At 41.8% G+C, this 20,407-nt stretch overlaps 2 protein-coding genes across 2 annotated transcripts; one reads left to right on the top strand and one right to left on the bottom strand.

Annotated features, from left to right (window-relative positions):
- Positions 1-287: 287 nt before the first annotated feature.
- On the bottom strand, positions 288-6,262 carry anxa11b (annexin A11b). The gene is made up of 15 exons (XM_067244489.1): positions 6,151-6,262; positions 4,561-4,963; positions 4,376-4,413; positions 4,087-4,224; positions 3,908-3,995; positions 3,289-3,383; positions 3,066-3,179; positions 2,743-2,833; positions 2,579-2,658; positions 2,051-2,107; positions 1,531-1,624; positions 1,210-1,305; positions 1,014-1,072; positions 795-917; positions 288-634 (listed from the first exon to the last, which is right to left on the bottom strand). Exons 2-15 carry the CDS (start codon positions 4,952-4,954, stop codon positions 575-577), a joined length of 1,527 nt encoding a protein of 508 aa, XP_067100590.1. The 5' UTR covers positions 4,955-4,963; positions 6,151-6,262; the 3' UTR covers positions 288-574.
- A 1,160-nt stretch (positions 6,263-7,422) lies between these two features.
- Positions 7,423-20,266, top strand: LOC136950567 (zinc finger CCHC domain-containing protein 24-like). The gene is made up of 4 exons (XM_067244977.1): positions 7,423-7,838; positions 9,178-9,378; positions 18,097-18,261; positions 18,765-20,266. Exons 1-4 carry the CDS (start codon positions 7,602-7,604, stop codon positions 18,876-18,878), a joined length of 717 nt encoding a protein of 238 aa, XP_067101078.1. The 5' UTR covers positions 7,423-7,601; the 3' UTR covers positions 18,879-20,266.
- The last annotated feature ends 141 nt before the right edge of the window (positions 20,267-20,407 follow it).

Genomic DNA, 20,407 nt, shown 5'->3' with positions numbered 1-20,407 from the left:
AACTATCACCTTCTGGAAATAATAAAAACAGTAAATGAACAATTTGAGAAAGTAATTGAACAGCAATAACATTGAAAGGGTCACAAGCCATTTGCTTTTGGTTTTCAGCAATTTGAAAAAGGCAACAGTGAAAGAATATTACAGAGAAAACCATCATCCCAAGAGATTAATTTGCATAGTCAGAAATATATGGTTACTTGATACATGTACTTCTTAATACATATTTAGTCTTTAAAATAGTGTATAATCTCAACTATTATTATTAATTAATTCATTAGTTTTCAGTCATATAAAATGATTTGTCTCGAAATACGATTAAACATACTACACAAAACAGACGACCACAGTAACATAGACCTGACTAAATACAGCCTACACCAGGTTAAATTAAAGTCATGTTCTCCCTCAGCAAAGGTCACGGGGTGTATGTGTGTGATGTTGGCATCTTAAAATGCAGCATTTGCAAGAGACAATGAGTGGCTGAAATAACTACAAGCATAACAGGCAAATATAAGGTCCTGGCACATTCTTCTAATCGTGAGGACTACCAGTACAGTGTCCCTTGAAATAGCTTCTAGTCACTTCCACCACACAGCTTCAACAGCATCTTCTTGTAATCACCAGAGGTGTCACCCTATCACACAGGAGATCAGAACACAATAGGTCAGAACACAGGAGATCAGACCAGCTCTACCCAACAGTATCCTCCACTCCTGTGCAGAATGTCTACTGATGTGTGATAAGCGTTTGTGTAACAACCTACTTAGAGGTGTCCTTTTGACATTGGTACTTACAGAGATGTGAGTGTACAGTGACTTGCCGTAAGTCTGCACATACACTTGTCTGATGTCCAGCATGTCCACCTCAGAGCGAGACACCATGATCCGGATCAGGGTCCTGTCCATGGTCCCAGCACCCTGGGAGCAAATACCGGATTAAACCAGTTAGACCAGTACTCTACAGAATAGGCTTCTTTACATTGTCATCACAGAGGCACAGGATGTGTGCTATACCTGCATGGACTTGTGGAGTCTCTCTGCAAAGTAAGCAGGGGTGTTCCTGATGCACTTTACTGTGGAACAAGAGACAGAGCTTATAATTCATCTTCAATCTATACACTGACAAACTAACTTTGGTGACTGCATCGATACTAGTAACTATATTTTCTTTATATTGACAGTTTGGTTACAGTTTATGCCATGGACTCACCCACAGCAACCATCCCAGATTCCACATTTCCAGACATCTCCCTGCAGATGCTCTTCTCAATGTCTCGCCCACACATCTGCTGGTACTCATGGAACACTTTTAGGGATGAGAGGCATGGCAAGGATATTTAGGACAACGTAAGGAGGAATTATCATATATATCCCGACTAATACCTTGGGTCAAATCTCATTCAGCCTGTTCATAACTCATTCAAAAACCAAACGCTTGGATTGGTGAGGCCTGAGTGGACAGGAAGTGAGGCGAAGCCACAAGGAAACGAGGCCTGAGGAAATGAACACAGTGATGTTTGGGGTAGCCCACCTGCTCTCAGGTGAGGCTTGCTGCGGGCACACAGGATGGCGTTGAACTGAGACTCATCTGTGCCCACTTTGTTTTCTCCTGCAGCATACAGTTTCTAGGAAACAAAATAAAAGCATGTGAACCCCATGCAGCACTGCATACTGCCACTGAGGAGGATGATAAGAATCAGAATAATAATAGGTTTTTATTGCCATGTAAGTTCACACAAAGACAGAATTTACTGTGGCAGGAAAGTGCATACAAATAACATATACGGATCTAAAAGAAAAAAATTAAGTAGAAAAGGCAGAATGTATAAATAAAAATAAAAGAGAGATAGACAATATCTAGACACAGAATATCTAGCTAGACAATATCCTATGAGACAGAGGAGTGATACAGAACTGATAGAGAAACAGTTTCCATCGCAGCATTGTGATCATGAATAATAGCCATCAAGAGATTGAGAACACAAACTTATACATAGTAGACTGCTTAATACTCAGACAAAAATTCAAGCAGTATTTTGAAGTGTCCTTACCTGAGCATCCTGTTTTGCCATGGCAATATCCACAGTTTCCCTCTCGTCACGGTTTCCCTATTTACAAGGGAAATGTTGAAACAGGCATTTCTCAGAGACAAAAACGTGCAATGTTTCACATTTGAGCCATTGCAACATTAAGTGATATGGCTTCTGCGGTTAACATCCTGCCACTATTTAAAGGAGACTGCCTGTTGTGCTGTAGTGCTATACATTTCTCACTACAGCACAAGGACAGTCTAATATGTTTCCAACAAGCAAAGCAAATTAGTCACCTGGATATAAGGTAGAAAACGTAATTCAAGACATGAATTTGTGCCTGACTGTCTTTAGTTTCTTAAAAATTTGAATTGGTCTCAAAACTAAAATAGGTAGGAAATATCCATCTTGAACAAGTTTCTTTCTTATGTATTTTCTGTGCCATGGCTTTGAGTTCACATGGACCATCAAAACTGTTAACGACACAGAAGCTGGCAAATGGATCCTGCGTTCAATACGTGGTTTAGAGGGAGTTTGAACAAGTGTTACCTGACAGAGTGAGATGAGGAGTCTCCGGAAGTGTCCGGAAGTGTCGTTGCTGATGGCATCTTCCAGTGTTTTCCCGTATTCTAAACACACCATTTTAGTTCAGGTCAGTTCACGAGTCACATGGCATCCCCTTATCCCCTTCAGTCAAACACTTGGACACCTACCGGTCTTATAAATCTGACAGATCTCCTTGATCTCAGAATTGCTGCGTGACGTCAGGATCTCGATCAGACATGCTTCATCAGTGCCTGCCCCCTATGAGAGAATCACAATCTGTTATAGACGTCTAACTGAATGAAAGATATTCACAAAAACGATTCCCATCTGGAGAAGGCGTCCTTTTAAGTGTACAATCCTCCCAAAGCTGCAGTATTTTCAGTTAGAACTGTTTGGTGTTTTGACCTTTATTTTTAATCCAAGTCAAAGTCACAGATGTGATGAGCCACAATACTTTGGGAGATGTAGATCACATCAGAAGATCCTCTACCTTTATGGCCTCTCGGAGCTCAGATGCTGCAAAACTCCCAGGTGTCTTCATCATGGCCAGAACCAGTTCCTCAAAGTGTCCCGTGAGCTCAGACTTCAAATCATGGAATAGATCCTTGAAGAAGCAAAAAACATTGAAGGTATTGTTTGTCATTTACACTCCTCATCAGCAGCAGCAAACGATAAACGAAACAAACAAACAACTGTATCGTGCTGGATCTCACCTTCCCGTAAGTGGTTTTGTAGCCAGCTACCATTGGCACTCTTTGCTTACAGGTACGGTTTCCGAGAAGTTCAATTATGGCTCCTTCATCAGTTCCTGTTTGTAGGGACCAGTTTATAAGTACCGTATTTTCCGGACTGTAAGTCACACTTTTTTTTCATAGTTTTGCTGGTCCTGCGACTTATAGTCAGGCACAACTTACATATCAAAATATATGTAATTTAACATGTTTTTAAATGTTAATTCATACTGACTGACATGAATCGACGAGTTCAACGGAATCAGTGATGTGGAATGAGATCGGGAGCTTGGTGAACTAGTTTAGCGGTAACTTGCTTGTTGGACTCGCCTCGGACTTAAATGTATGTTCTTAGTCTTGGATTTTGTGAAATACATTTCTAAATAAATGCGATTTATAGTGTAGTGCGACTTATATATGTTTTTTTCCTCTTCATGACGCATTTTTTGACTGATGCGACTTATACTCCGGAGCGACTTATAGTCCGGAAAATACGGTGATAATATGTCTACTTAGCACAGGTGTAAGGCTAAATGTGCTAAATGTACTACAAAGCCAGCATAACCATTAAATTAAAAATCATACAAAAACCCGTACTGACCAAATCCCTTCATGGCCTTTCGGAGGACCTCAACATCCCTGAGTGGATCTGCCCCGGGGAAGTCCTTCAGGGAGCCCCTGTATCCTCTCTGATCAGGACAGTGACACCACAAACATTAACAAATTATCAGGGGAAAACATTGCAATGACAAATCACCACACAACTTGAAATAGTCTCACGTTTACAGCCGGTCCCTGAGGAGTCCCTCCCCCGTAACCCGGCATGGATGGGTTAGGGACGGGGGCGCCTGGTTGGGTTGGCATGGGTTGACCTGGAGCAGGGCCACCCGGGTACCCTTGAGGCATATTTTGCCCTGGCTGGGTGTAATAACAGTTATTAATGATAATGACTGGCGGGAAATAAAATAAAAACATTTTAACATAAAAATAAAAATAAAACGTTTTTATCTGAGCCTGTTGCTATGTTGTCAGTACATAATGGCCACTATTTATAATAAGTACAACGTACCACTCCATATCCTGCAGGGGCTCCCCCCCAACCACCTCCTAGAAAAAGAACACAATCCTCCAATTAGTCTTTTCATTGAAAAAAAAAACTTTGAATAGCCTTGTCTCAACTCCCATTGATGAACCTAGTTGACAGCATAAATAAAACAACTGTGTTGCAGAGTCTCCACAACCGTGTACCCTTACCTGCTGGGGGCATAGAAGGGTAGCCTCCTGCCTGAGGGGGGAACCCTCCAGCTGGGGCAGGGTAGCCCCCTCCTGCTGCAGGATACCCCCCTGCTCCAGCAGGGTAGCCTCCAGCTTGGGGTGGGTAGCCTCCAGCTTGGGGTGGGTAGCCTCCAGCTTGGGGTGGGTAGCCTCCAGCTTGGGGTGGGTAGCCTCCAGCTTGGGGTGGATATCCCCCGGCTTGGGGTGGGTAACCGCCTGCTTGTGGTGGATAGCCCCCGGCTTGAGGGGGATATGCCCCTGGTTGAGGTGGGTAGCCCCCAGCTTGAGGGGGATATGCCCCTGGTTGAGGTGGGTAACCGCCTGCCTGAGGCGGGTAGCCACCAGACTGAGAAGGGTATCCAGGATAGCTCATCTTCAGCACCTTGAGGAAGTAAGCACAGTAAGGTCATATGCTGGCTCAACCGTGGACAAGGGACATGGTCTATCATGCCTCAGTCTAGATGAACACAGAAATATTGAGAGATTAGGTGCTAAAACAGTAGTTAACAGCATTTGCAGTGTTCCCATGTGTCCAGCAAAGGATTATTTAATTAAAGTTCATTTAATTAATAATAATTAGCCTACTATATGTGTCAGGTTTCATTTTTGCATATTTTTCAACACACAATTATTGGCATCAAGATAAGTCTTCAGGTCAACTGGTGAGCACCTCTCACTACGAATCTACTTTAAACTATCCTCACAAATCTGACTTCTGAACAGGCCAGGCCTGATAGTGAGAGTTGTGTGTAAACGGGGCATCGCCTTTCCCCTTTCTACCAGTTCCTCCTAAGCTACTCTTCAACACTTTCAGAGAGAACAAAAATAACTTCTGGTAAACGAGATTAATTTTAAAACCTAAATCACCGCAACAGCAGAGCAATAAGAAAGTATGACTTTGTGGTCGTAACGTACACGTCGCCCCAGATTGTTAAAAGAAAAAGTCAGATGATCATGCAAGCACACTGTCAAAACTTCACGGCCCTCGAAGCACTGTGACATCAATCGCATCCGCTTCCCCCTTGAGTCGAAATGAACAGTTTACTGAGATGGGCCTATATGTCATGTAGCCTAGATACGACCTATTTTCTGAATTTGGAAGTTCGAAAATGAACATTCAACCAATCAGGATATTGGTCTATGTTTTTTTTATCGTGGTAATCCTTCTTCGAGACCTGGTTACGTAATAACCAATTCACTAGCATACATCGCAGTGTAATTACGGAGTGGCTCATTCAAGACGCCTATAGCTTCGAGACTAAACAGTGGTATGAGTTCAACCACAGTTGTTTAGTGTATACACTATGCAGAGAGCCTACAGAATGATGCTGAAAATGTGAAAACACGCCATGAAAGTTAAACTGGCTAAGCTTCAGCTCTAAAATGGTATCGCAGAGTAGATGGGCCAAGCAGTGATTAGCTTTACGTTTTGTTCCCTCAAACCGGACGAGTAAATAAAGCAAATTAGAGGGCTAGCACAACGTTACACGTTTTAAGCTTGATTACAAGTGACATTTGCTGTGTCGTTGCGATCTAACATTCTAAACGTTGCAAAAATGTGTTTCTTACTGTGTTTTCAACGTCCGATGATCTTTCCCACTGGAGATTCAGGAAGAGGAATGCTTCTCAAGCGGGGTTAGTTGTGGGTGGGTCTTATCATTGTTTCCAGTTTGTAATCTTTGCTCCGAATTGAGTCAAGAGGCGTGAACGTAAACAGGAACGCTCTCTATGAAAGGTTAGGCTAATTGATGGTCTGTCAGTCTCTGTTGCAATACTGTCAAAGTTGATAACCTCCCGATTATTTTAAAAGAATTGGAACACTAGAACATCTCTTGTGATCTATAGCCGTTCTTTAAATAAGTACGCACTCACCCAGTGTAAGGCCTACTCATAGAAAGGCAGTGTTTAGTGTGCATTACATAGGCTACTTGGTGTAGTGTTGCAGTTAGTTAAGAATGGCCACACCCGTAGTGTTCTCTTTATACATTCATGGAATAAGTGAGTACGTGATCACATGTCAGCGATAGGCTGACGTACTTTACTCCCTTAGCCATGATATCCTCAGAAAAAAACATTACAGCCTACGTTTGTTGAGTCACCAACATATACCATGCATAGACAAGTAGTCAACCAGTGTCACTGGTTTTATGCTTTCTAGAAATGAGACGCAAGACGCTAATCTGACTCTGGGCGGGGTGTTAAAACAGGTCCAACAGTCTACAACATGTTAAATTGGCCAACACAATATGAATTACTGAATGTTCATTATTCAATATAATCACATTTGCCAATGGATAAAATAAAAGCTGAATTGACACTGAGTTAAGCTTACTTTTAAGATTACTTTGCATCTGTAGGCTATTCATATTTTATCCCACACATCATTCATTTTTGACTATCACTAGATGGCAGCATTTCTACAAACTGAAGTTTTATAGGCTATGAGTGTCGTTTATACATGCAGGAAAGATTGATTTATGTGTGTAATTCTATCAATGTGTTCGAACACCAGATTAATGTAGGCTACTTGTTCCTAACCTGAACCCACATATAGTCTTGTAAAAAGTTATGAATTTAGATTATTTGATCATATTCCGTAATTTGTTGCTGGGCCTTTGTTGCTCTAAGACGAATAAATAAGAACCACATTTATTTTAAGAACATACAGAAAAGTGTTTTTTAATGAAAATAGAGTGCCTACATCCTAACTAACATAGGACCTCCTGTACGTGATGACGTACTCCAATGACCGGGAGAATATGCAATGAGCTAATCTAATCTGTACTCTGAGTTCTAGAGCCACTAGATTTGACGGGCAGAAACTTTTTGCCCTGTCATGCCTTTACCACGGTTCTCCCGAGAACATAAACCAGGGATTGGAGTCCCATAGGTCTGATTTAGAGTAAATGCAGTAATATTTTAAACTGCGTTGAAGAGGTGTAATGAAAAGGAGAACAATTTGGTCATTTGATAAATTCAGCAGCAGCGAATAACGGTGGAAGAGGCACATTCTTACCAAGATGAGCCTGATGTCTGCCATAGACACGAGTACCTCAGTGTACCAACCAGCGCAGTTGCTGAACTGGGTCTATATGTCTTTACAAGATACTCACCAGACCAATGCCTTTGATGCGTTCAAACCAGAGTCGGACATTTCTATCACAGACTTGAACTATACCAAGCGCTCCGCTCCTGATTTGAGCTCAGCGCTGAACTCCAACTATCTTAACAACTTTTTGCAACTTCAGAGGACTGAGGTAGAGTATCAATTCTGTTCATGCGATATGCATGCCATAATCACATCCTTTATTTCATAACCGATAGCAGAGTGCATAACGTTGCATAATTGTATTATTATTGTGTAATTTACTGCAAAGTTATGGCTGGCCGTCCAAGGGAAACTGTGACATGAATTATATTAATAATTTAAAGTTTTATTTCATATACCGTTAAGAAAACAAAGAAAATAGCACATATTTTTCAGATTTGGGTTTCAGTTGGAATCAACCAGACTATTTTTGTTAACCCACACTGTGTATGCCAGCAATGTGCCTCCACTGGGATGTGGTGATCAGCTGTCTACTATGAATATGTGTCTTGTGTCCAGATATAGTGCCTGTGTGTGTTGAGACGTGTTCTGATGTCCGTTGGCAGCCCAGGAGGTAGGGCAGGTTGAGAAAGGCCCCTTACAGGTTTATAAAAGATGAATGCGAGAGTTTACCCGGGTTCGAACGGACGCTCTTGGTCGGAGGGGTACGGCCAGTTCTGTGACTGAAACTCACTGCTCAGTTCGATTACCATACATCCCAGGAGCTAGTACTCTCAAATAGGATACTACTATTCTTCTGACTGAATAGGATACTACTACATTCATCTGACTGGGTGAGAAAAACACATGGAGTAGGCTACACTGTAGGCAGTGATCACTTCAAATACCCGTCAATGTATAGGGGCCATGATGTCTCCATCACATAAATTTTGCTTTCAATAAAAGCTTGTTGTCAGCAAGACATGTAGTTTAACAATAACTGGTGTGCAGCTGGTTGTTAATCACTCACAAGGAAGGCAGAACCAAATGTTAAGGATTTGTTTCAAACTGTCAGTCTACTGCTTGGCTGCCATGACAGTGGTCATATCAATGGAGATGACTCTGTACTTGGATTCAAGTTCTGTGCTCTAACACAGTGGAGTAAACACACAGTACCATAGTGCCAGTCCCATACATACAATGATGTTGATTGTGTCCTACTAATAGGAGGAATGGGAAAAATGCTTGACAAAGGCATTTTGTTCCTCCAAGGAAATGGACACTATCTGTTCACAGAATGAATGGAACATCTGCAGGGATAAAGGAAAGTCTACTGTCTTGTGTTTTACAGAGGGAAGAGACACTAACAAACAACCAAATCAATCAAAGAGGAAGAAGCAGCAAATCAGTTAACCCTGTAGGGATTCAAACTCATTCTAAGTGTTTACGTATAGGGAAAAATGTGGAAATCACAAAAGCTTTGATACACATATACTAATTCCTGTGTGTTTTATTGACATCATTGTCATAAGTTGCCCTGCATGTATGTAATTGTCTTTGTTTGTTAGGCCTTGAACAACAACTTCTACAAGAGCTCCTCTCCCTATGGCTCCCTCAACAACATTGTGCAGGGCCTCCACTCTTTAACGGACCACTTCACAGACCTGTCCATTTCCTCGGAGACTCGCAAACCCAGCAAGCGGCCACCGCCCAACTACCTGTGCCACCTCTGCTTCAACAAAGGACACTACATCAAAGACTGCCCTCAGGTAAGCTGTGCGGACCACACCTCCAGGTAAAACCACAGTCACATGTACAGTCACATAGTCCAGGGATCTTGCTCTGAAACCGACGGCTTATGGCTTTGTCACTTCTGCTGTAAATGACAGGGATCGATCTGAACAGACAGAAGTTTAAACTGTTTTTAACTACATTAGCCTAGTATATTTTTGTTATTTTATTTGTTTTTTGTTTTTACTTCGCTTCCTCATCAAGTTTTAATTCTGAAAGTTGACATTCCTTTTCATCAAGGTGATGGAGATTTCGCAGTACATCCTATGCACATATTCCAGTGGAGTTGTTGTACCATAGGATGATAATGTGGACCAGATGTGAGATTAGATCCGCAAGCTCGACTTAATGAAAGACGATAGGGAGGTCTGTTGAGCTGTGCAGGAGAATGGAATGAAACATGACCACAATAGTGTGTGCCGCCAGACTCCTCTATTGATCATTTTCACAAGGAAATATCCAGCATTAGTCTCATTTAACATAAAGGGATCGCTTGGTTGATTAACGAACAAGTGCTATGCAACGTTAAAGAAACATAAATAGGGAATAAAAAGACATGTTCTGTGGTCTGAGTTAAACATAGACTGCAAAGTTAAATGCCATGGGAAGATTCAAGACATTACGCTTAACAACGTGACACATAAAAGGTAAACACATGATTTTACTTCCATTTTTTTCTCAAGAAAGAGGATGTAAGCCTGTAACTGAATACAAAGAACTTCAGTGAATCTCAGGGCTCTGTGTTGATGGCAGACTGTGTTGACTGTGGCACAAATCTTCAGGACATCTCTCAGTGCTGCACCATCTCACCACATCTTGTGATGATTATCCAGATCACCAGTGACTTTGGTAATTTATGACGTTGCTTTGCTGTAAGTGCCTCCTTGGGTCATTTTGTGTTTCAAAGCTTGACCCCTGATAACCAACCCACACACTCTACTTACTGAAGTTCAATATGAACAAAGTGTGTTGTGCACAAGATTCATCTTTTTAGCGGATGACTAGGTTAACATCCTCATACCCACAGGCACCTTTTGTTGTTCTTAGGATGGAGATTCTTAGGGTACCTTAGCTCCAGAGAGTACTCGAGTCCTGGAATGACTATCACAGACTTTTGTTGCTGAGTGGATTTGAATCAAAGAACAGAGAGTATCTCATCAGGGTCAAGGGAAAAGACAGAAGAAAGAAGGTTTGGTTTAACCAACTTTTATCCAGGGAGGTAAAGAGGAGTACCTTTGAACACCTGCCTCCTTGCTAAGGGTATCACAGGTAATGGTGGTTAGTGGAGGGCTGGTTTTGGTTGCACTGGTTGGACCCTAGTTACACAGTTTCTGCTCCACTCAGAAAGACAAACAATGAATCATTTTCGATAACTCTGTCGGCAATTGCTGTTTACATTTAGTCAATGCATATGTTTACATTGCTGTTTGTATTAAGTCAGTGTATGTACTGTGTAACCCCTGCTATGGTCAATTGGAGGACATCAACAACATTTGCTGAGATGTGTTTCACAGCCGGGTTAAGCTGTCAGAATGTTGCTGGGAGATATTTATGATGCTTCCTAGAGCCCCACCCCTTTAAATGTGCAAAGTCTGGAAACCATTTCTACCGGCCTCCTCCTCCATGCTCTGTTGTAGGAAGATGATGTCAGATTTTATCGAGTGTTGCTGGATTTCAAACCCAAAGCAATGATTAAGGAGCAGTCCTTTTTTAACAAAGGCCTCTTCAGTTCTTGAAAAGCTAAGCAGAGCTGCAAACAACTGACAAACTGCTTTTTGTCCTTGCGGTTAAGAATCTGTGGCATTTACAGTACATTCTAGTAATGTGAATACACAATGTATGTACGATATGCATGCACTGACTGCGCTGTATGTTTGTATGTGTCTCTGTAGAGCAGTGCATTAAGGTTCTAATATTCTGAAACATTATACAAATACGTAAATGCTGTTCAGATTGGAATCCCCAGGCCATTCTCACATGCTACCAACCAACACCTGATAAGGATAGGCACCTAATCAGTCCACATGTTACGATAAATATGTCACAACGTCAGCCATCCCGCTCCTACATCAAGGTCATAACAGCCCAGTGACCCCGCACCAATTAAGCTGCTCAACTCTGTTACTGTAAAGTGATTAGAAGAGTGACAGAGCGCTGACAGGGAATGGCTCAGTGCTGGGAATGGCTGGGCCTAAATAAGGAGGTTATTGTTTTCTCTGCAGGGTCTGTGGACCGAGAGGTCAGGAAGTATGGTTGTATTGTTCCTTTTAGCATGGTGCTGCCTTCAGCCCCGCATGGCTGCTGCCATGAAGTCATCCCTGTCTCTCTCCTCTGGGTTCTGGAGGGCCCTGCCTAGCAGGAGCCTCTCTTACAGGTTCGCTCAGACATGTCTGTGTCCAAAACAGGGCTGAGATGTGTGTAAAAAAGAAAAAAACCTGGATTGGGAAAAGGAAGGGTCTCTGATAGTTTAGAGGCTAAGTGGTGTGTGTTGATTTCTACGCGGGGTTTCTTAAAGAATGTCGGAATGCACTGAACTGGTTTGATTAATGACTTAGGACAGAGAGTCCTTTGACAGTTGCAGGGGTTAAAAATGAGGTCTGACTCTGTGCTTTGATGTTTCTTCTCATGAAGTCCTTCCTGAAGTGGCTTGGGCTCAGCCAGTTTACCTTTGTGATTAAAACTAAACCAAGACACCGTTTTTTTTTGTGTCAGTAAGATTTACAGAAACCCTTACAGTGTATTATTTATGTTCATTTAGATATTATATATTTATTTTGTATTATTTCAACCGAGATGTCTTCTTCACAGTCGAATGTGTGACTGGAAAACCTCAAGCAGCACTGATGTGCTGATGGCTTTGGTTCTTCTTGGGCAGATAAATCTGTTATCTGGAAGATGTGTGGTCTTCTGTTGATCTTGGCCTGAGCATCTTTATAGACGTAGGAGAAGAAGAGATAGAGAAGACAGTGGAATGTTGGGAACACTACTTCTGATAACCAATGGCTGTTTTCTTTCAGTAAAAAATGAAAAACTGCCTGTTGTTGTGGATGTGCTACGATGTTTTTTTTTTACACTTTGCCTTGCTCTTCTTGTTTTTAATGATAAAATAAAAGTCTCTACACATAGTGTGGCCAATTTAACAACATGTTTATATTGAAGGATCACAGTTGGAAGTAATTGATTGGTTGCCATAGTTTAAAAAAAGAATGTGTGTGTGTGGGGGGGGGGGGGGGGGGGTTGGTACTTTCTAGAATGAGTGAGGAGAACATGAAGGGAGATAAGTGAGAGAGAGTGATATCAAAGCTTCATACATGTCCATACATTAACATTTTGTCATTTAGCAGACGCTCTTATCCGGAGCGACTTACAGTAAGTACAGGGACATTCCCCCCGAGGCAAGTAGGGTGAAGTGCCATGCCCAAGGACACAACGTCATATTTTTGGGGAATCGAACCGGCAACCTTCGGAGAAGTAGCCCGATTCCCTAACCGCTCAGCCATCTGACTAGTGCAGTGCTGACATAGGGCAGATTGATGTATTGTTACATGGGTAAGCCTCATCTCTGGCTGTAAGGACACTGGCTGAATCCTAACAGTGTCAAATGGCATGGCCTGTTTTACATTGGAATTTTTGTTTTGTTTAAATATAACAATTATCTCTGGAAACCATGTTTAGATTTTACAGTGTAGAACCTTAACAAAATACTGATGTCCGAGTCAGGAAACAATATTGGCCGGGTTTCCCAGATTCGTTAAGAAGCTCTTAACGCTGAGAGCTTCTTAAGAGCGTTCTAAGAACGCTCTAGAACACTCTTAGAACGCTCCTAAGAAGCTCTTGGCGTTAAGAGCTTCTTAACGAATCTGGGAAACCCGGCCATTATCGACTCCATCTGCAACAAACTAGCTTTGTGAAGAATAACCTTTCCTCAATCCCTCCTACAGAAACATTTGATAACCCTATCTTGTTTCTCATTCACTCCCATGTTTTGGAATAAGATGGGAATATTTCTTCTGTTCCATCTTGTGTCTGCTTGCGAGCCCACCTGCCCCCTTCATTCTTACTGCCTGAAATGTTATGCTGGTGCACAGCTGGACAAGTCATCAACACAGCCAGTGCTCAGGAGAGATCTCAGCTGAGTTAAACTGAGGACCAGGCTGGGAGACGTAGCGTTCATGGGCCTTTGATTGACTTTGATCTTCTCGTAACTCCCGGAACGTCAACGCCTGAGTTCATTACGCAAGTGTTGCTGTTTTTTGTTGCTTTGTAGGATCTCTGGAACCCAGAGGCATTAAAGTGACATTTAATCTAAACACAAATTAACATCCTACGTTTCCATTCAAATTTAGAAGCCATGACCACGTAATCTTTCTATTAGAGCTCCAATAAAGAGACGATTATTCAAAATCCTCGGATTTAATCTAGACAAACAGAAAAGCAATATTCTGGTTTACGACCCACCAACTGTTATTTCCATGAACTGTTCATATCGGGGGGGAAGCACGTTTCTCATCCTTGCAGCTTCGCTGAGCAAGGGATTGTAATACTTGGAGCAGTCATGAGGGGATTGGAGTGACTGCACTGTAGCAACACTGTATAGCTTCAAACTTACAAACATTTAATCATGGTTTACTTTTGTGGGCCACGCTGATATATTTAGGGGGGGGGGGGAATGCCATTGTGTAAAACTGGACACAGATTCCATTTCCTTAACAACAAGACTGGGATTTTGGTTCATATCTGAATACTGAGGTGATTTTGTTGAATGGGATTTAGTGGGGAAGCAAATGACCATCCCATGCTATAATCTCTCACCATTTCGCCCTCTATGTTGCAATGGCTGTGAAGATCCAGAGGAGAAGGCAGTAACTACTGTACTGTATCTGTAGATAAACGCATGTGCAGAGCAGGAATGCTTAGCTCAGCACTATAGCATGGTGTGAACAGCTGCTTGTGGAGGAAAGACATGCTATGTCAGGGAGTCAGGTGGCTGAGCGGTTAGGGAAGCGGGCTAGCAATCTGATGGTTGCCAGTTCAATTCTGGCCGTAAGGCACTTCACCTTACTTGCCTCGGGGGGAATGTCCCTGTACTTACTGTAAGTTGCTCTGGATAAGAGCGTCTGCTAAATGACTAAATGTAAATGTAATAGACAGACTGGATCACGGAAAACCATTGAGAAAGGATAATCACGATGGACGAGAGAGAGTAACTATCACACTTTATTTGGTGTGGTTCTGTTGGTCCTGGTTAAAGATTTTGTTAACGGATTGTATGATGGCTTTTATTTATTTTGACCTGACACTAAACACCTTGTTGCCATTGTTTAACACCTAAGTGTTAGAGGGAAGCCCTCTGTGACATTGATTGTAAAAAGGGCTATACAAATACATTTTGATTTGATTTAACCCTTGTGCTGCCTTCGGGTCACATGACCCAAAGGTTCATAACGAACCATCGTTGTGTTTACCCAATTTTACCCAATACAAAAACAAATAAAAATAATTTTCTTTTAACCTTTGCAATGTGGGGGGTCTTAGACAGCCCACGGTTAAAAGAAAATGCTTCACTTTGTTTTTGTATGCGGTAAAGTTGTCGCAATACGACGGTGGGTCACAATGACTGATGGGTCAGAATGACCCGAAGATAACACAAGGGTTAAGTAGATTCCAGTGAGGCATGCATTAGAGTACAGTGTAGTTATCGCAGAATTACCAGCCCAGCAGTCTGCTGAGTAAACAAATTCAAATTCTGTTAGTATTGTACAGTATAACGTGGTTGATGTCACAAGCAGTGAAACAAAATACCTCCATACAGTCAGGTATGACATTGGTTTTAAGCTTAAAACCCTTGACTGATGCCCGTTACCGAAGACATTAGGAGGCACATGTAGCTGCTTTGAAACAGAAGACAGACGACAAGGTCTTCCTCCAAGGATGTCAATCCCATCCAGTTAGATTGTGTTTTTCTTAGCAAACAGCTGGGCTCCTCTGCTAGTCTGGGGGTCCTGTCCAAGGAAAACAACAGGAGGGGAAGGGCTCTGGGTTTGTTAGTGTGGGGTAATTGACCACATGGTACCCGATAGGTTTAGTGGTCTCATGTTCTGTTGGATGGATGTCCCGGGGGGTGGGGGGGGGGGAGTGTGGAGGGGGGTGGGGGGGGGGGAGTGTGGAGGGGTTCCAGCTCTGGAGAAACTCCATTGTGTATCGTGATGGTTTCCAGATGCTGGCACGGAGACTCGGCTGTGGCCCACCTCCCAGGGCCCTCTCACCAGGAACTAGGAATCATTCCAGGATCTTCTGGACTGATCTAGAAGTCCAGCTTTCCCTTCTCAGTGTCTAGCATGGGGATGCAAGGCTCCTGGTCGGAAAGTCTTGCTGTATTCAGTTGGGGTGTTGGTGGCGCTGTGTTCAAGGACAGATGGGAAGACGTTCGTTGCGGTCAAGAGAGACGGAAAGGATGATGGCGCTTCCAACCAGGAAGTTTTGAAGCATGCTTTTGATTCACGCAGATGTTGTGTCGAATGATTGCACAGATCCAAAGACAAAGAAAAGCTACACAATCTCTCACTCTACGTATCTAATAAAGTTTCCATGTGATCCTCCTCCAGTTACACTCTGAGTATGACATGAGTTGAAAAACAGAAATACAGTAGTTGCATAATGCGTAAAGTAACAAATGATGACAAAGTTGTTAGGACTAAAAGACTGAATTTTTCCCTCGCATCCATTCTTCATTCTCATGTATTCTTCCCACACAGCCTCTCTGTTGCGTGTCAGATCTTTGTGTCTTGTCCATTGTACTCAGCTCTCAATGCCAATGCTTTGTTTGGACCGGTGGAAAGTTAGAAGTGTGCCATGCCCTTTGGCACCCTGTATGTAACCCAGTTTGTTTTGATTGCTCTGCATAGTGAAAGCTGCTTCCTCCAGCAGGAAGACGATTCTCGGCCTGTTCATCCTCTCTGGAAGTGGGCTGAGGAGAGAGTGGTCAGATCACAGATGTGGATTGGAAAATATACACCATAGACTGGCTTTTGGGATAGTTATACATGCCTGTAGAATGTAACCAAACAGCTGCCATCTTGGAAGGGTCTTAAATCAGGGTTATTGCAAAGAAAGGAATTACTGGCCAGCAGGAGCCACAGGAGCTATGTAGTAATGCTTCTCACTGGAAAAATCACAGATGTATCGTGTTTCTGAAGTAATATGATATATATATTCTCATAACTATCCCATATACTGTTCATTATCAGTCTTTTAATAAAACAAAACCGAGAAGGTCTTCTCGGACTGCGTTCCATTCCTTTTCGCTAGTCCCTCACTTTTTTTTCCAAACGACACACGCTTGTAAATGTATCCCTATGGGTTTCAAGTATTACCAATATGACCGCCATTTAATAACATCAATACAATCTACACTGTATGTACGTTCTCGTGTCGAGTTTTGTGTGCGTGCACACCACATTCCAACTTCATGTAGCGCCTCATCATGGCCAAACACTGGAACAGCATGCCCTTAATGAGACTGGAACATCACAAAGGTTAATTTCATCAAAGTACTACAATTTAAGACCTATTATCCTGTGCTAATAAGGTTAGTCATGAAATTGTTGACCTACTGTCTGTCACTTAATTCTAAGCAGTTCAGTGAGTGCACATGTCCAAGTACAGACATTCAACTCTATACAGTTAAACAGTATACAATTTAGGGGGTGTTACAATGCATTCGTTCTAGCAGTCCTTAGCAATGGCTTGGCCCAGTTTCCAGCCAAGGTGCTCTTAATTGAAAACATATTTAAATGATGTCTATATGATGGGTTTAGGGGTTTCTTATGTTATACAAGTGTAGAGTTCATCTGGGTTTGATTTCCTCCCCCCCCCCCTTCTACTTCTCTGTTCCCTGATTGGTGGGTGGGGGCCAGCTGGGAGGGATGACTGAGGGCCTGAGGTATTTGTCCTGTAGAGGAGAGTCTTCTCTGATTGGTCCTTTCTCAGTCCTGGGCCTCCTTTATGGTCCTCTGGGAGCACAGCTGGAGGGAGGCAACTTGGCTGGAATGGAAAGAGCTTTCTCCAAAGAAACAGTTTTTTCTTCTTCGTACTTACAAATAAAATAGATTTACAATTACTGAAGTATTCCAGGTTTATGACCCATCACCCACTGTAGGAATGTCTTTATTTTCAGCAAGGGAAGACGATGGGCATCATTTTCAGATAAATTCCGAAAACAGATATGTTGGGGAGCTGCTTAAAAAAATATTACTCAACAGATACATTGTCAGTTATGAATACGGGGGTTGGTTAGATATGTTTTACCATAGCCAGTGAAAGTAAGCATAAATCAACATTCCGTTATGGTTATGAACTGCTTCATAAAAACATTCTGTCTGCCCACCAGCATAGTTGTTATCAATTCTACTCATAATTTGCTGCAATTGGCTGCTTTCCAAAGAAACCAAATATGTCAGTCCCCCCAAGTTAAAGTGATGAGAGGCAAGAGCCAAAATATATTCAACCACCCCCCCCCCCCAGTTGTACACAGTAAAACCACACATATTGCACCATGTATTGCCCACAGCTGATTGCAAATAGGAATCGTTTGCATTTCCATATGCAAGCTAAAAGTGTCACGTGTACTTACTGTGTTTGCTTTCAGTACTGCAGAATCTCTGTCATGAATTTGTATTCTTTCTTGGTACTTGTAGGCCCGGCCAAAGGGGGAAGGATTGACCCCCTATCAGGGGAAGAAGAGATGTTTTGGGGAATACAAGTGCCCTAAATGCAAGAGGAAGTGGATGAGTGGGAACTCTTGGGCCAACATGGGTCAAGAATGTATAAAGTGCCACATCAATGTTTATCCTCATAAACAGGTAACATTCACTTAGTCACAGTGTTGGAATATCTCTGTTCTTATCTCTGTCTCTTGTAGATCTGCATGTAAGACTAAATCAAGAATGAAAAGTTTTCTCACCTATCGTTATATTAACAACCAAGTTCACAGAAGTTACCCAATGAAACACAACTGGCGTGACCATAACACTGACCAAGTGTATGGTCGGGGACACCGTGTAGGGGAGTCAGGTGGCTGAGTGGTGAGGGAGTCGGACTAGTAATCCGAAGGTTGCCAGTTCGATTCCCGGTCATGCCAACTGATGTTGTGTCCTTGGGCAAGGCACTTCACCCTACTTGCCTCGGGGGGAATGTCCCTGTACTTACTGTAAGTCGCTCTGGATAAGAGCGTCTGCTAAATGACTAAATGTAAATGTAAATGTATGCTCCTGAAATCCATCTCGGATCAGTTTTCTTTTCCATATGTTTAACCCTAGGGGTATTTGAGCCAACGCGAGTGCTATCTTTGTCCTCCTCTGTGCAGAGACCACTGGAGAAGCCTGACGGGCTGGACGTGTCAGACCAGAGCAAGGAGCACCCTCAGCACCTGTGTGAGAAATGCAAAGTCCTGGGTTACTACTGTCGCCGTGTACAATAGCCACAGCCCTCCCCCCCTCCCATTTCCCAGCCTCTGACGTTTTATGACAGAGTGGTCTTGTCGGCCATTCTATTCCTGTCACTAAACAGCTCTCATCATCATGTACTGTGATGCATTTCAACATTTATGTATCCCACAAATGTGTTGGTTTTTTTTGGACAGTATCACTGCCACTATTGTTTCCAGGGTCCTGGCCTCTACCTACAGCAGTTGCAGATTCATACCTCTCAGTGATATCTAGTGTGTGTTTACGAGAGTCTTTACATATTCATGTAGCATTCATGTGTATCCTCATAGGAAATTGTTTTTTGTTTGTAGCCTATTGTAAAGCACCAGATATTGTATCATATACTGTGAATGAAGGGATTATGAACTGGTCAACCCAGGCTGTTATGTTGACTGATGTATTTCAGGTCAAATGTATTTCATTTTAAAACATAAAGCATTAATATAGTGTGACCAGACTTGTATTTTCCAAAGTTGTTATGGATAGATATAATTTTCCTTTGACAGCAGTAATAATAGCTTACATTGAAAATGTAGCTGTAGCCTTAGACTATGTGCCACAGTACATATGAAGTCACTGTGTTTAGCATATTTGATATATTTGTAAATACACATTTTGTGTCATTATGCAGTCAATATCATTTATTGCACAAAAATAACTAATATTTTCCATCATTGTATATCAAACTACTTTTCTCTATTTTCTTTTCAATTAAATCATTTTGTTCAAAGACTTGGAAGTATGTTAATGTTAAAAATGTTTATTACCTTACCGAAATAAATGTATGAATAATAGGTGTCGTTAACAATGATATTGTCTGTATAAAATATGCAATACGTTTTACTAAGAAGGAAATTATAATGTTTATTGTTGTAGTTATCATATGATGGTACATAACTTTAAATATATTTTAAAAACCATTACCTTTTGTTTATTCAGTGAATGAATGAGTTTTAACATGTTTTGAAAAACCAAGTGCCTAATACACATCTGTTAAAAGGGTTTTCTTTGTATTAAGTTTGTTACCATTCCAAACATGTTTTAAAGCATTGATTTAGCAACAAAAAAAACCTGCACCCTCACTACAAACATTGTGTTAGAACACCTTATTTTACAAAAAATATATTTTTAAAGATGTCTTTGCTTACTGAGGTTATGCTGTGTGTAATGTTATACAGGTTGCATGTGCATGCTTTGTTTTGACATTGTGTCCTGTTTCAATGCTCTTAACATGTGAGGCTCACTAATCTTAGCACAAAAGAGATGCAAATATCAGCAATGAAACAGCAATCCTGCTGTGCCTTACTGGTGGTATTTGAAAAATGGTATTGATGTTGTACCATTATATGAGGGATATTTGTAATAAAACCTTTAAAATCAACATGACTGTATGATTCTGTCTCCATTTAATGGACAAACTCCTGACTCTTTCACATGGAAGCACTTAGATTAGTACTTCTAATTCATCCTAAAAAGGGCCTTAAGAGCCACCCATGATCATACAGAAGATTCATCACCATGC

The sequence above is a fragment of the Osmerus mordax genome, chromosome 10, assembly GCF_038355195.1.
Source record: "Osmerus mordax isolate fOsmMor3 chromosome 10, fOsmMor3.pri, whole genome shotgun sequence".
Classification (NCBI taxonomy): domain Eukaryota; kingdom Metazoa; phylum Chordata; class Actinopteri; order Osmeriformes; family Osmeridae; genus Osmerus; species Osmerus mordax.
Note: the sequence above shows the minus strand (reverse complement) of the source record. Positions and strands in the feature narration are given on the sequence as shown.